Raw genomic sequence first — 16,748 nt, 5'->3', positions numbered from 1 at the left:
AGGTGTAGCTCAGAGGTAGAATGCCCCTGGCTTCAATCCCCAGTGCCACACACACGCACACACAAAAAGTTAAGTTGATTTCACCATTTTCTAATAAAAGTGTAGCATTACAGAAATTTAGATGGAGCATGTGACCAGCACTGTTTCCTCCAAAGAGTGTTTAGCTTCTGTCCTCAGAAACTGGGGCCTTCCTCACCTTATTCTATCTTCTCAAAGGACTCTGCCAGAAGCAGGGGCATATGAGTTCTTAAAAGCAATAAGAAGTAGCATTTTTGTGTGTAGTTTATGATTTCTTACTGAATTTGGAATTAACTTGTATTGCCTTTTAGCCATAGGTTTGAGGGGGTGAAAATTAGTCACCTGGAGAGTTTAAATAACATATCTCTGTGACCTACTCCCTGAGAATAGAGAAAAGGTACACATTTCAGATAGGGTCCGAGCAAATCTGTGTTGCAAAACACCTTCACCTTATTGTGGAAAAAATTCTCAGTTGATTATTATGTTATCTCTTGATTAAAAACACTTTTCTGCCTACAATTTGTAAATAAAATATGCTTGGCATATTTTTCGTATTACTGACATGGAGCGGTGAGTGACAGTGTGCGGATCTGCAGTGGTGTTGCTTCCCACCGAAGGTCCACTAGTATAATAGTGATGTGTCTTAAAACCAGTGGCAGGCCGGGCGTGGTGGCGCACGCTTGTAATCCCCGCGCTTGGGAGGCAGAAACAGGAGGATCGCGCAGGTTCGAAGCCAGCCGCGCGTGCTGGCTTAGGAGACCCTGTTTCCAAATAAAAATTTAAAAATAGGTCTGGGAGTGTAGCCTGGATGTAGAAGGGCTTCCAGGAACCCAAGTACCACCAAAAAAAAAAAAAAAAAAAAAAAAACCAGTGGCATCTTTGAATCAAGGAAATACAGTGTTTCCTCATGAATGTACCGTGAGTTTTTTATTTGAGGATGTTCAGAATGTTTGTAGTTTTTCATGGTGAGGTCCTTGATTTTTTTCCCTTAAGGTAATTTTCTAGAAATGCAACTGCTTAATTAAGTATGCATGAATTTCTTAGAGCTTTTTTTTTCTTGGTGGGGAAGTATCTGCTGCTTTTCTTTTTTTCTTTTTTTGCTAGCTCTAGTTCTAATAAAATAATGAATTTATATGTAAGTTCTTATTTGTTCTAATAAGTTTTTTGGTAACAACTCTTATTTTATTGCTGCTTTGTCATGCAAGCTGTCAGATTTGGAGAAACTGTCTAAAATTTCTTGTAGTGCTTTTTTCTCTTAATTATGGAAACTCTTGATCATAACATAAAAATGTCTTCTTAAAACATAGTATTTCTCACAATTAATACCATGTCACACAGTACCATTCTGAGTACTTTCCCCCTTAGATCAGAAGCAAAGACATCTGCTCCCATCACTTCTGTTTGACATTATGGAAGGTAAAGAGAATGGGACAGTAAGGTAAGAAAAGAAGGAAAAGGTATTTAGTTTGGAAGTTAGAAGAAAAACTCACTCTCTTCATAGATGGAATGGTCTTGTACAGGGAGAAACCCTATGGAACCCATACCGAGAAACACAAGTTAGTATTTCTATAAACTGCCAATAACTATCTGAAAATGAAATCATGATAACATTTCCCTTTATAGTAACCTCAAAAAGAAAAATCTTAGGAATCAACTTAGATTAAGTGTGAAATTATACACTGAAACTAAAGCACTTTTGAAAATACATTAATAATGGTCTGAGTAAAGGGAAAGTCATCTATTCAGACAGTATTGTTAAATGGCAGTATTCTCCAGATTGATCTATAGATTCAATTCAAGACCCATCAGAATCCCCGCTGGCTTTTTTTCCCCAGAAATTCACAGGCGGATTTTAAAATTGATTGGATAATGTGAGGGAGGACCAGTACCTATACTTACCCACTTCAAAACTAAAATCATCAAGACAGTGCAGTGTTAACATAAAGATGGCTGCACAGACCAATGAAAGAATTAAAAATAAACCTCTATATTTGAATTGATTTTCATTAAGGGCACCAGTGTAGTTTGACGGAGAAAGAAAAGTCTTTTTAAGAATTGATGTTTAAGCCAGGTGTGGTGGCGCATGCTTGTCATCCCAGCATTCAGGAGGCTGAGACTGGAGGATCGTGGTTCACAGACAGCCTCAGTTACTTAGTGAGGCCCTCTGCAACTCAGTGAGACCCTTTTTCAAAATAAAGAATAAAAAGTTAAAAAAAAATGGCAGAGGGTGTAGCTCGGAGGTCAAATGCTCCTAGGTTCCATCCCTAGACTCGCAAAAAAAAAAAAAAAAAAAGAAATGTTTGAATAACTGGGTAACCACATGTAAACCAACAAAGTTGGACCCCTACCTCACATTGAACACAAAAAGTAACATAAAATGGATCATAGGCCTAAATGTAAGAACTAATTGTAAATAGACCTAAATGTAAATAAGCCTAAATAACATATGAATAGCATATGTAAATAGATCTAAATGTATGTGATATATGTAAATAGACCGAAATGTGTGTAATAATACATTAAAGTAGACCTAAATGTAAGAACTAAGTGTGCTGTAGTTTGACTTGAGCTGTAGTGAAAGGAAGTTGAGGTGAGCTTAGGGTAGTAATGGTCCAGAAGGCCTCTGTGTGCACGCATGGACACGGACAGTGAAGACTTGGTGCACGGCAGGTGGGGAGAGCATAGAGGGGCCAGCAGAGGTAAAAGACACAGGTTGCCAGGTTGATCTTGAGTGGGAAAATGAGCACTCCCTCTGCCATTTCTGAGTCATCCATACAAAGGGCTTTTTAATAGGAAACTCAACAGAAAACACTTTTTGATGGCAATAGAGGACACATTCCCCAATGGGCCATTGAATTTAGCCGTGTGTGTGTGTGTGTGTGTGTGTGTGTGTGTGTGTGTGTGTGTGTGTGTGTTGGGGTATACACACACATATATGTATCAGAAAGATTGAAGCATGGAAGTTATAAGATTTCTAGGTTATTGTTAATTTGATATTTAAATGCTTGAGTGCTCTAAATGTAATTCATTGGTTTACTAAAGATTGGTAATTTCTCTTTGTTTAGGTTACTAAGTATTTTCTGTTGTTTGTCCTAAAGTACGTATGATAGGAATTTAAAAGTGGTGCACGCTTGTAATCCCATCATTCGGGAGGCTGAGACTTGAGGATCACAGTTTGAGGACAGCCTCAGCTACTTAGGCCCTCTGCAACTTAGTGAGACCCTGTTTCAAAATAAAGAATAAAAAATAGGGCAGGGGATGTAGCTTGGAGGTAGAATGCCCCTGGGTTCCATCCCCAGACTCGCAAAAAAAAAAAAAAAAGTGTTTCTTTGTTGTTCTAAGGGTTGTACATTTTTACTGCATATTATATTTATTTGTAGTATTTTTATCTTAATTTATTTTATGTTTTAGATAGTAATATAAATTTAAGGAAAAGTAAAACTAAAGAAATTTTTCATTTTTTTCTTAAAGTTCTGTTTCTAATACCTTATTTTATTTTGTTTTGTAGGGATTTGTCTTGGCTGTTACTATCACACGTGAAGCAATTGATGAATTTCGGCGGTTTCAGCGAGATAAGGAAGTAAATTCACAAATGTATAGCAAGCTTACAGTAAGAGGTTAGCTGGACACTGTTAATCCTACCTAGCATTTCATTAAAATAATCATCACTTTAGAATTAACAGAAGGAACCTTGTCCAAGTTGTTCTTGAAAATAGCATTATGTAATTGTATATGACATCTAACTAATTTTCTTATAATATATGATACATGCGATTTCAGGGTATTTTTTCCTTCTCTTTTTGTTTTTGTAGTTCTGGGACTCGAACCCGAGGCCTTGCCCCTGTAAAATGAGTGTTCTCCCACTGGGCTGCGGCCTCTTCCCGCTAGGGTAGATTCTATTCATGTCCTAGAAGCTTAGATGTGGATCTGTAAATATGTTTATGTTTCCGTGTATGTACATTTACATTTGTATATATACACAGATATATGTATCCACAAGCATATATATGTTAAAATTATATAAAGTGCTTTGTTATATTACTTAGGCACATGTGGAACCCAATTCGTGTATATGTATTTTCTATCAAGCATAATGTCAGTTTGTCTAAAATTTTCTTTGTGTTATATTTCAAATACACTTAAAAAGGTCAGACATTTATGTCATGGGGTTAAACTATACTTCAGTAAAAGGCCTTTGAGCATCTGAAGTAAATGTCATGATCCAGTTTGGGAATGGGTGCGTGCTCCTTTAACCTTCTTCATTGTTTAGCTTAAAGTCTTAAAGGGCTTGTGTATTGGCGTTCAGTCCATAGTTTAAAAAGAAGCAGAGTACTAGGAAGAGGGTGGAGGAAGCCATTACAGAAAGGCACGTGAGCAAGGGAGAGTGAGCACAAGCATCGGCAGTGAGGGAGGCACCGAAGTCTAGCAGGGCCTTTGAGTAGCCCGGGACCACCACCAACCAAGTGCAGAGCGGCTCCGTATCTCCTCTGCACGTGTAAGTACGTGCAGTGGATTATCCACCTGGAATAGACCCTTCAAAATTATTTAACAGCTCATTTCACATACCATAAAATTCATCCACTTAAAATATACAGGTTAGTGATTTTTGGTATGTTCACAAAGTTGTGCAGCCATCGTTGTCATCTAATTTTAGAATGATTTTCACCTTCCAGAAGCCCTGAGTACGTCAGCAGCCATGCCTTATCTTTACTTCATTTCTTTTTGGTGACAAGTGGCATTCCACAGTATGGTACACCACATTCTGCTTCCCCATTCATTGGTGGATGGACACTTGGGTTGTTTCTACTTTGTGATTATTATGAATAACATTGCTATGAACCTTTGTATACAAGTAATTGTATGAACATTTTCATTTTTCTTGGATATATTTCTTTTCTTTTCTTTCTTTAGTGATACTGGGGGTGGAACCCAGGGGCTTTTCTACCTCCAGGCTATACTCCCAGGCCTATTTCATACTTTATTTTGGAAACAGGGTCTCGCTAAGTTGCTGAGAGCCTCACTCTAGGCTGAGGCTGGCTTTGAACCCGTGCGATCCTCCTGCCTCAGCCTCCCAAGTGCGGGGATTACAAGCGTGCGCCACCATGCCCGGCTCGTGGGTATATTTCTAAGAGTAAAATGAAATTACTGGATTAGACGATCATTCTGAAAGTTACCATTTTGAAGAACTACCAGCCAATTTTCCCGGTTGGCGGCCCATTTCCATTCCCACTGATGATGTATAAGGTTCCGATTTCTCCACATCCACACCGGCATTTGTCACTGGCTGCCTTTTTATTACAGCCATTACTTTTTGCTTACAGTGTGTATGACTTAGTATGTTCTTGGCTTTATTTACATTTTCCTAATGACTAATGATGGAGAGTATCTTTTTTCTTTATTCACCATATGTGTATCTTCTTTGGGTAATTGTCTGTTCACATCCTTCAGCCATTTTTAACTAGACTGTCTCTTAGCTGCTGAGTTCTGAGAGTTCTTTGGATATTCTGGAGTAAGTCTCTTGTCAGGTTTATGGTTGCAAATATTCTCTCCCATTCAGTGGAGTTGTATTGTCACTTTCTTGATGGTATCCTCTGTTGCATAAATGTGTTTTACTTTTAGTTTGTTTGTTTTATGGTACTGGTGATTGACCCTGGGAGTGTAATGCCACTGAGATACATCTCCAGCCTTTTTTATTTTTTATTGTGAGACAGTATCTTGGTAAATTGCTGAGGCTGGCCTCAAACTTGTGATCCTCCTGCCTCAGCCTCTCAGGTCTGTGGAATTACAGGCATGCATCACTGTGCCTGGCCATGTTTTTAATTCTGGTGAAATTCCAGTTCACCTGTTTATTATATTCTTTTATTGCTTGTGTGTTTGGTGTTATATCAAAGAAACAATTGGCCAACTCAGCTCTACAGTGATATTTATATTTTTTCTGAGAGTTTTTTTTGGGGGGGTGGTACTGGGGTTCCTGGAAGCCCTTCTACCTCCAGGCTACACTCCCAGACCTATTTTTTTTTAATATATTTTTATTTGGAAACAGGGTCTCTTAAGCCAGTGCGGCTGGCTTCGAACCCGTGCCATCCTCCTGTCTCCGCCTCCCAAGTGCGGGGATGACAAGCGTGCGCCACTATGCCTGGCTTTCTAAGAGTTTTATAGTCTTAGATATTACACTTAGGTCTTTGATTCATTTTCAAGTAGTATTTTTGCATGGTGTGAGATACAGGGTTTATATGTTTTACATGAATATCAAGTTGCCCAGTATCATTTGTTGAAAAGATTATTTCTCCATAGAATTGAAAAATTAATAAAATGCTTCGGTGCTTGAAGTGGTGGCACAGTGAAGAAAAGACGAGTCATGAAGGGAGGTGAGCTTTAGCTTGGGAAGAACTCCAAATGGCCAGGAAATTGATGTGACTTTGCATTGCACTGTAAAGGGCAAAGGTTGTTCTGACTTTGGTATCTGACTGAGCAAAGTTTGTCTCTGGTGTGTTAATTGTATGAAGTGGGGCTGTCAGTGGGAAAGGCAGAGTGGGCAGCAGTACGCTGGGGCCAAGCAGAGACCCTAGGGGTCAGCAGTCAGAGGGTCAAGGTAGCCGTGTGAGTGTTCAGCCCAGGAAGGGGCAACTACAGAGCAGTGTACAGCCTTCCCAAGACCACCCCAGCCTGCCCTCCAGCCCACATTTCAGTTTGCAGAACACAGTTATTTAGAGAGAATGGCATTTGTCTCTCTCTCTAGTCTGTGTATGACTTGAAAGACCAACCCAAGGCGCTGGTCCTTTGCTCAGCTAATTTGGAACTCACTCGGCAGAAACGTGGAGAGCAGCAGGCAGTTCTCAAGTGTATGCCAGGCAGAAAAAGCTGAAAAGAGAGAATGTCTTTGGGAAATTTTGGCATTCAGAAATGCCTGTGTAGAGTGCAGAGTTGTGACCCACAGGCAGCTGGGAACTGGAGGACTGTTCAGGAAAGACCTGAGACGTTGTCTTGTTTGTGGTGGCCGTCTGAGCTCAGTGTGGGTAGGAAGTGAAGGCTAAGGCAGAGTTGTAAATGGCCTTCGCCACTTGCTAGGTCCTGAGGGAGACCTGGAACACAGAGCCAGTCTGCAGAGACCAGGAGAGGTTTAGCTGTGTTTCCTTCCTCTCCCCCACCTCACATTTAAAGAAATCTCTCTTGAAACACTGGCTGAGTATAGGCTAATGGGAGAGAGATTTCAGAGACCACACTTGACAAAGAATATACACTGTACAAAGTTCACTTAGAAAACCACTGAACAAACACAGCTGCAGCATATAGAAAGCAACAAAACCAAGATAGAAGAGGGAGAAATATCTGAAACCTCTGGTTTCCAGAATTACAGGATCGTCCAGTTTTCCACACAAAAAAGTTAAGCATGCAAAGAAACATTCACATAAGAAATTGGTAGAGACTGTCTTTGTGGAAGTCATGGCACTGAACCTGTGAGGCACGGAGTTTAAATCAGCTGTCTTATTTATGCTCAAGGAGTCCCAGGAAGCCGTGGGGCATGCTGGGAGGCATCAGGAGAGTGGTGTATGAACAAGTGGAGGGTATTATGAAGATGCATAAGCTATACAAAGAGCGAAATGGATTCCGGAGCCCATAAGTATAAGTGACAAGAAAATTCGCTGGAGTGTTTCAGTAGCAGGTTTGAATTTGCTGAAGAGTCAGTGATGTTGGGCCTCTAGCCGTTGAAATGATCCAGTCTGAGGAGCAGAACAAATGAAGGAATATGAGTTCTCTGCAGAGACGTTGTACAGCATGAAGTGTACCAGCGTGCACATCAGGGGATCCTGGCGGATGCCAGGGAGAGCAGTGACCAGGCACTTCCTAGATTGGTGAGACTGCATCCAGGAGCTCCAGCGAGCCCAAGCGGGACACAGAAGGAGAGCCATGCTGAGACATCATCAGACTGTTGGGACTCAGAGACTAAGCATGCGCTGAGGTCTACAGGAGAGAAGAGACTGGTGTGTACGGGGACTCAGGGAGACCACAGAGACCCTGGGGTCTCAAGGGAATGGGTGACCTTTAAAACTGATGAAAGGCTGGGTGTGGTGGGCACGCTTGTGATCCCTGCGCTTGGGAGGCAGAGACAGGAGGATCACGCAGGTTCAAAGCCAGCACTGCTGGCTTAAGAGACCCTGCTTCCAAATTAAAAAATATATAAAATAGGTCTGGGAGTATAGCCTGGTGGTAGAAGGGCTTCCAGGAACCCCAGTACCACAAATAAATAAATAAATAAATAAATAAATAAATAAATAAATAAATCTATCTGATGAAAGAGCCAGGCGTGATGGCGTGAAGAGGGTCACAGGTTAAGGACAGCCTCAGCAACTAGTGTTCCTCCCAACAACCTAGCTAGACCCTGTTTCCAAATTAATAAAATCGGGCTGTAGTTATAGTTTGAATGTAGAATGACTCTGGGTTCAGTCCCCAGTAAAACACACACACACATACACACACACACACACACACACACACACACACACACACACACCACAAAATTAATGAAAGGAAAAAAGTTTTAACCAAGAATTATAAAACTATCATTGAAAACTGATAGAAATTAAGACATTCCAAGATAAGCAAAGGCTGATAGGGTTTTGTCCATTTAAGGGCATTATAAAAAAAAAGACAATTTCCAGAATAGGAGAAAATATCTGTATGTCATATATCTGATAAGTCCTGTATCCAGCATATGTAAAGAACCTACTTTTAAAATGACAGATCAGAGTAGACATTTCTCAAAAGAAGATAGAGAAGTAGCCAGCCCTCACTGAAAGGGGTGAGGAGCTGACGTCTTGGCTCCCTGGAAGCGCAGAGCAAAGCCTAGAGAGGTGTTGCACACACCCAGGGTGGCTGGCATCAGGAGCTCCAAACCAAAGGCGTGGATGAAACCTCGAGAAACTGCTTGTGGGAATGTAAATTGCTTTAGCAGCGTGGAAACAATTTTCTGCAGTTTCTCACATAAGCATACCGTTTAAAAGAGGGCCCAGCACACCTCCACCTTTTCACTGTAGCACTACTCACAGCAGCTGGCAGGTGGAAGGTGGTGTGCGCACTGGTGTGCCCCTCTGTGGGAGTGCATTCAGGCCTGCGTTTGAGGCAGCTGCAGCATAGATGCACCTCAGAAACACGCTGTGGGAAGGAAGCCAGGTAAAGCACATGGTGTGTGGTTCCCTTGACAGAGTCCGTGGAGGGAGGGTGCAGATTAGTGGTTTGTCATGAGCTGCAGGAGGAAGAGAACGGAGCAGCTGCTTCATGGGTGTAGGGTTTCCTTCTGGGGTGGCAAATGTGCTTTGGAACTTCATAGCCTTGGTGTACAACATTGTGGACATAGCAAATGTCGCTGAATTATTCACCTTAAAATGACCGTTATATAACTTTTGCCTAAAAATGGCATAATATGTTGAGAAACACGTTACTATTATGCCTTTATCCATTCTGTGGTACGTAAAGTACTTAAAAGTCCTCAGAATAGCTGGACGTGGTGGTGCATGCTTTTAATCCCAGTATTTGGGAGGCTGAGACAGGAGGATTGCAGGTTCGTGGACAGCCTCAGCAACTTGTGAGGTCCTCCACAACTTACTGAGACCCTGTTTCAAAATAAAGAATAAAAATTAGGGCTGGGGGTGTAGCTTGGAGGTAGAATGTCCCTGGGTTTAATCCCCAGTACCACACACACACACACACACACACACACACACAGTCCTCAGAAGGTTTATTTCAGATACAAACAGAAATCTACTTTTAAATAAAATCAGTCCTCATTGCTGGTGAACTGAGAAGTTGGAAGTTTTCCATGTGGATGATGATGATGGTGATGATGATAGTTGTATCTTGACTTTCTTTTGTGTCCGATAACATTCAAAATCTTAGAGCCACCATCATCCAAGGTAGATCAGTATTATCTCAAGTTCTAGAAGGAAACGTGAAGCTCATACTAAGTAACTTGCCTAAGTCACAGCAGTTTTGGCAAAGCTGGTACTTGAACTTAGGTCGCTCTGACTTCCAACCCAATGTTCTTTCAACTGCACATTGCTTCCTGGGTTGTTCATTTTGATGCAGATAAAATCTAGAGTATAATATTATCTGTTTAGACTTACTGGTTACAGTTTAAAATTCATTTTTTAGTAAGAAATATTTGCTATTTATCTCCTTAATTTAAAATATTTCACCATGATCTATTTGACTGGCATTTATGGCAACTTCTTCTTCTATTTTTCTGTGGCTTTCATTGTATCATATTTACAGCAATTGGAGCTCTTTATATTCAGAGTTCTCAAGCACACTCTTATAGAAAAAAATGATTTATTTTTTTCTTTTAAGAACACCTTATTTTTTTTTATTTTTATTTTTTTATTTTTAATTTTTTTTGGTGGTACTGGGGTTCCTGGAAGCCCTTCTACCTCCGGGCTACACTCCTAGACTTATTTTTACATTTTTATTTGAAAACAGGGTCTTCTAAAGCCAGCGCGCGCGGCTGGCTTCGAACCTGCGTGATCCTCCTGTCTCTGCCTCCCAAGCGCGGGGATTACAAGTGTGCGCCACCACGCCTGGCAAACACCTTATTTTAAGCATGCTAATATCCTGAGGATATTTTGTTTAGAAGCAGAAAATATTTTAAGTCTAGTATTTATCATAGCCATGCTGGGGTGATTTTGAATTGTTATCTTTGGCTTGTGAGGGTCGCCTACCTGTTGCAGCCTCTTCACTCCCTTCCTGCTGGTTTATTGCTCGCGGACCAGGACCACTCATCACCGTCTTCTCTGAGGCAGAGTCAATGAGGCGGGATGAGTAGACCCTCCTCCCGTCAGCAGCTCTTGCAGAGCCTGCAGCCAGGAGGACTGGCTCTGCTAGCCACTCCCCTTGGGTTCTTAAGAACCAGTGTTGAGTGTGTGTTTCCATTACTAGGTAGCGGTGTGGAAGTTTTGAGTCTTGGCTGTAGTTGTCCGCTAGGCTCGATCACAATTTATTTGCTAAGTGGCTACTATGTGTTAGGCACTGTGCTGGCCTCGTGAGATTAGAATATAAATTAGTTCTGAACTTGGCTTTTTAAAGATCATGCAGTGTTCTGTGCAGATAGAATAAAGTGAGTTTTTGCGTTTTTGTTGTTGTTTATGTTGTAACTAACCACCAAGTCTCAGGTTAGATCACTATTAGTATTTATTCCAAACTTAAACCTATAGCTAACCTGGGACTTTATATTTAGAATGGAAGTTAATTTGTGCTGTGGTTCCTTCCTACAGCTTATGATAATTGTTTTCCAGCTTATTAGCTGTTTCTTGGAGTAGTTCTGGTATTTCATTGAACATGCTTGGAAATATTCACACATGAGTGAGTAAAAGCCTTTGTCTCTGACCCTGGTTGCTGTGTGTGAGTGTGAGGGGGTGTTCTTATGCCTACTTGCTTCTGGTGTTCCAGTCTGCTTGCCAAAAGGAACAGCACCCTGGAGACTGACTTCTTTATTCCTATGTATCTTACTGCTTTTTATCAACACCTTGCAGTTGTTCAACTTTTAAAGTCTTAGTTTTTTACATGAACAATATACAGGGAGCTGGGTGTGCATCCGGGCCATATATGCTGCTTACCTGGTGCGCACCTCAGTGACCAGATGGCCTGTCAGGAGGTCGCATGTTCCTGCTCAGGCACCCTGCGGTACTGGGCATAGAACCTAGGACATTCTACCTCTGAGCTACGCCCTCAGCCCTATTTTTTTTTTTTTTTCTTTTGAAACGGTCTCACTATGTTGCAGAGGCCCTCACTAAATAGACGAGGCTGGCCACAAACCTGCAATCCTCCTGTCTCGGCCTCCCAAATACTGGAATTACAAGTGTGCACCCCCCCCCCCAACTGAGGTGCTTCTTTTAAGTGAAAAGGTGCACTTTCCTATTTAAGGAAAGAAATAAAATTGCCCCAGCCTCAGCGCCACCTCTAGCCCCAGCCTGGCCGTAACAGTCTGTCTGGTCCGGCCATCACCTCTCTTGCCTGAAGCAGGAAACAGCCTTCTTGCTGCTTCATCTTTTCCATATAGTAGTTGCTCACGTACTTGTGAGACATGAATCTAATTGTCCTTTCATTGCTTACAAGCCTTTGGTTCCTCTTGGCTTCCGTTGGGACGAAGCCTCAAGCTCTGTGAGCAGTGCCGGTGGCCCTGTGTTCTGGCCCTGGTCCTCTGCTCCGGCTTCTCCTGTGTTTCCTGGTCCTGGTCATGCTGTCTCCCTTACATCCTGGAAGATGCCTCGCCCCCTCCTCCCTGAAGTACTTTGCCTCAGCACACACTGTCCTGCTGTTCTTGTTCTGTGGTCTACTCCTTGGGGATTCTGCTCAGAAGTGAGCTTATATTATGGCAGAGAAGCTGCCAGATCTCTTCAAATGATGCCGTCCCACGTGTGTCCCATGTGTCTTTCCTGCCCTACCCTCCCCATACGTGGTCCAGTGCCGTCTCTGTCCCTCCCTCAGTAGCAAGCATTGCTGGGGTACCCTTCCAGCAAAACTCAGCTACTCTAAGAGTCGGCTGGGGAATCATGTTTTGTAATGAGTTGCACATGAGCCTACCGGGCCATGTTCAGACTGGTCATGTTAGGTTTTGGTAAAGTAATATGAACTTACCTCTGGTTCTGCTAACTACAGAATAACCCGAATGTAAGAAGAAATGAACACTTTCCTATGTTAGGGCAGTAGTTGCAGAAATATAAAATGGACCCCCACCAGGTTGTCAATGGTCCTGGACGGCGGTGGTACAGAGGGGACCAGGGCAGTGGGGAGCAGGAATGCTGCCTTGGCTTGGCGCTCGGTGACTCTCCCCCGTGTCCCGTGGCATGCCATGCTTTGTAGGTACTGGAGTCTAGAATAGATTCATCTTTGTCGATGGCTTTTCTTTTCTAGACATTGTGTGGATGGTCTTAGGATTTACTCAGATGTAGAAGAATCCCTTTTAATAACAAATATTTAGATATGAGTGTTAGTTCTGTACTGTACTGGTGAAACTACTGGTAGAAGATGACTATACATAAAAAATTTGCTTAATTTTTTTTCTGAGTTTTATGCCAATAAATGCCATTCATAATATTAAGGATTTTTACATCTCCATGTTATTCAGTTTTAGTCATCAAATTATTTTATTTATTAATGTTTCTGATCACGGGTAACTTGACTGAGAACTGCTACATTGACAGTGAACAGGAAGAATCTTCCAAATGGTATCCTCTTCCCAACGACTGTGAGGAGATTATTGCTGGTTTCATTGGAGCATACTTAATTATTTGTGTTTAGTAGTTAACTAAAGAAGTTAATTATTAGTGACTATGTCTATCTGAAATTTATTCTGAAAATACAAGTGTAGACAAATTTCAGATGTTTTTCTTTCTGTTTTGGCTCTAGAATCATTTTAAAGGTAATTTTTCACGTGAAAGTTGATGTCTAGTGTACCGTTGCTTCCTGGAGTTGATTGTACCTCTTCTTCTTTTTAAGGTAAAGTGCAAGTTAAGAGTTCAGACATACAAGTTGGAGACCTCATCATAGTAGAAAAGGTTAGTACTTTTTAATATATTCTAGGCCTATGTACACTCCAGCCGTTAACATTTAAGTAACTCTCAGGGAAGTTGTTTGAGACAGGAGCTCTAAGTCCTAATGTCCGTTTGTAAGATTTGATGTACATAAACAAATACCTAGGTATTTGGATATTCTGTTTATTTTGCTGAAGTGTATTTCAGTTTATGCAGGTAAAGTCGGATTTTTGTCCAAAATAAGACTTGAGTTAACTGATCAGTGTTGCTTTGTTTCCTTCCACCATAGAACTGTGTTGGGACCTGTAATACTCCACTGCTGATTTGGCCTTCCCGCTACAGATAGCTCTGCTTGCATAATTATTGGATGTAATTCTCAGGGTTGAAAATTTAAAGAGGGCAGGCCGATGGACGTGAAAGCATTAGAAGAGAAAAAGTTGAGGTGATTTTGAGCAAGAAGTCACTTAGAAAACAAAACAGAACAGGAGGGGGAACTGTCAGGAGAGCGGCTGGATGGTCGGTGTGGCGTGAGGGCCTCCCTCTGGAGCCGTCTCTTCTGCTCCTGGGATGCAGGAGCCCCTGCCACTGTAGTGCCCATGTGCTTGGGCGTCAGTGCCCAGGGTGCTGCCCCCTCCAGGGTGGCCGCGCTTGCCATCTGCACTCTGGCGTGTCACTGTAGGCTTTTTGTTGAGGCGCGAGAGCAGCTTTGTGATCAGTTTACCGGACAGCCTCTCATCAGGCCTCCCGTGGAGCAGCAGGGCCGTGGGGCACACCTGCTGAGGTCTCTCCCTCCTGCCACTGAGACAGTCCTGATCCATCAAGCTGTGCGCAGGACATGCTCGACCATGTGGCTTGCTTTTACACAAAAGGGTAAGCCAGGCGCAACGCTTTATCACTCTTTCCACAGTGCTGGATGGATACTGCCAGTTCAACTTTTCATTCCATTCCATTTCCAGAGAGTTTCCTCTTTTTTTCCTATTACAAAATGCTGTAGTGAAATCCTTACGCATATCCCTTTACACGTCTCTGTAAGATGAATGCTGACTAGAGATGACTCATGACACTATAATTGTCTGTTTTTATAACAGTTCTTTTTCTGTCTCCCTCACAGGCTATATATCTGCTCTGTTAATAGTTATGTAACTTTAAATACCTTTTGTTATATTTAATGTTTTGAACCCAGGGCCTCATGAGTACTAAGGATATACTCTACCTCCGAGCCTTTTGTTATTATTGGGTTTTTGTCCATTTATTTATTTGGTACTGGGAATTGAACCCAGGGGCATTCTCTGAGCTGCACCCCTAGCCAATTTTTTTTTTTTTTTTTTTTTGCGGGTCTGGGGATGGAACCCAGGAGCATTTGACCTCCGAGCTATACCCCCTGCCCTAGTTTTTTTATTCTTTAATTTGAAACTGGTTCTCACTAAGTTGCAGAGGGCATAACTAAGTAGCTCTGGCTGTCCGCGAACCGCGATCTTCCGGTCTCAGCCTCCCGAATGCTGGGATTACAAGCATGTGCCACCATGCCCAGCTCAGCCCCCAGCCACTTAAAAATTTTTTTATTTGAAACAGGGTCTCACTAATTTACTGAGGGGCTCACTGAATTGGTGTGGCTGACCTCAAACCTGCCAACCTCCTGTTTCAGCCTCCTATGCACTGGGATTACAGGCCTGGAACACCATGCCCAACTTGTTATATTTAAAATATGATGTAATAGACTAAAAAGAGGAGGAAGCGATATTCAGGTAAGGGTTGTTAGCAGTTTCAACGTGGCTCATGTAGGGAATTTTAAGCTGTTTTATGTTTGTAGAATAGAGTTGATATTTTGAGGGCAGAGTAGATTGAGTGAAATGTTGCTGGCAGTATGAAAGAGCTTCCTATCCCATTTTAACCTGACAAGTTCTGTCTTCTCAACCTGACAAGTTCATGCAATAATTTAGGAGAGTAATGTGAATTCCTTTACTGTTTTTTTTTTATTAATTCTTATACTTTTGTTAATAGTTTTTACTTGGTATTTTTATTTGTTCTTCAACTGACAGCCTGATGCAGATTCTCTAATAATGAGTATTGTTATTAATCTTGGATTCTACTTCCTTACATGTATATTTTTAGAATTTATATATATTCTCTCTATATTTTATATCTCTTGATAATAGTGTTGAACGACAGAATTATCCTTAGCTCCAGTTTCTTCAGATGAATCAACTTTTGCATGTTGAATATGTTTTCAATATATGTATCTCAGATAGAAAACCCTGAGTTTCAACCTTTCTATTTAGCCCCAATATTAAGGACTATACTTGTTAAAGAACATAGTTCTTAGATTATACATAAAAAAATAAAAGAAAATAGTAATAAATTGAACTTCATTAAAATGAAAAAATGTGCTTTGTAAAATACCAAGTAAATATGATAAAAAAAAACCAATCTGAAGATTGGGAGAACACATTTGAAAACCGTGTATCTGACAGAAATTTGTATCTGCAATGTGTAAAAACTCTCAAAACTCAATAGTGAAGAATATTCAAGTTAGCCGGGCATGGTGGCACACTCTTGTAATCCCTGTGCTTGGGAGGTGGAGACAGGTGGATTGCACAAGTTCGAAGTCAGCCTCGCTGGCTTAAGAGACCCTGTTTCCAAATAAAAATATAAAATAGGTCTGGGAGTGTAGCCTGGAGGTAGAAGACCCCTGGGTTCCATCCCCAGTACCACCAAAAAAAAAAAAAAAGAAAGAAAATTCAAGTTAGAAAATGGGCAAAAGACTTAAAGGGACATTTTGTCAAAGAGTTCCAGAGAGAAAATAAACACAGGAAAAGAAATTCAACACCAGTAGTTATGAGGAAGTGGAATCAAAACAGCGAGACATCACTAGGCAGACATCAAAACTGCTAATGTAAACATGGCACCGACAGTGAGGAGAAGGTGGGTCACATTATGTTTCCTGTGGGGTGCCAAAGGTACGGTTATTACATATGGTTACCACGAAAGGTTAGTTTCTTTAAAATTTATTATGTATCCCTCATGTAACTCAGCAATTGAATTCCTGTGCTTTTATCACAGAGAAATGGTACTTGGGAGGCGGAGACAGGAGAATCGTAGGTTTGAAGTCAGACTCAGCAATTTAGTGAAGCCCTCCTCAACTTAGTAAGACCCTGTTTCAAAATAAAAATGAAATAGGGTTGGAAATGTAGCTTGGAGGTAGAATGC

General features: G+C 41.4%; 1 protein-coding gene across 2 annotated transcripts in view; it reads left to right on the top strand.

The window, feature by feature from the left end:
* Positions 1–16,748, top strand: part of ATP9B (ATPase phospholipid transporting 9B (putative)) — a gene marked incomplete at both ends in the record, with an annotated part of 192,631 nt that overhangs the window by 33,001 nt on the left and 142,882 nt on the right. For both annotated transcript variants that reach the window (XM_080714481.1, XM_080714480.1), the window contains 2 exons: positions 3,527–3,635; positions 13,507–13,565. In XM_080714481.1, the coding sequence (XP_080570607.1) occupies positions 3,527–3,635; positions 13,507–13,565 (168 nt within the window). The remainder of the gene's footprint in view (positions 1–3,526; positions 3,636–13,506; positions 13,566–16,748) is intronic.

The sequence above is a fragment of the Muscardinus avellanarius genome (assembly GCF_963383645.1).
Source record: "Muscardinus avellanarius genome assembly, chromosome: 17".
NCBI lineage: Eukaryota > Metazoa > Chordata > Mammalia > Rodentia > Gliridae > Muscardinus > Muscardinus avellanarius.
The sequence above is the reverse complement of the archived record's forward strand: the minus strand, read 5'-3'. Positions and strand labels throughout refer to the sequence as shown.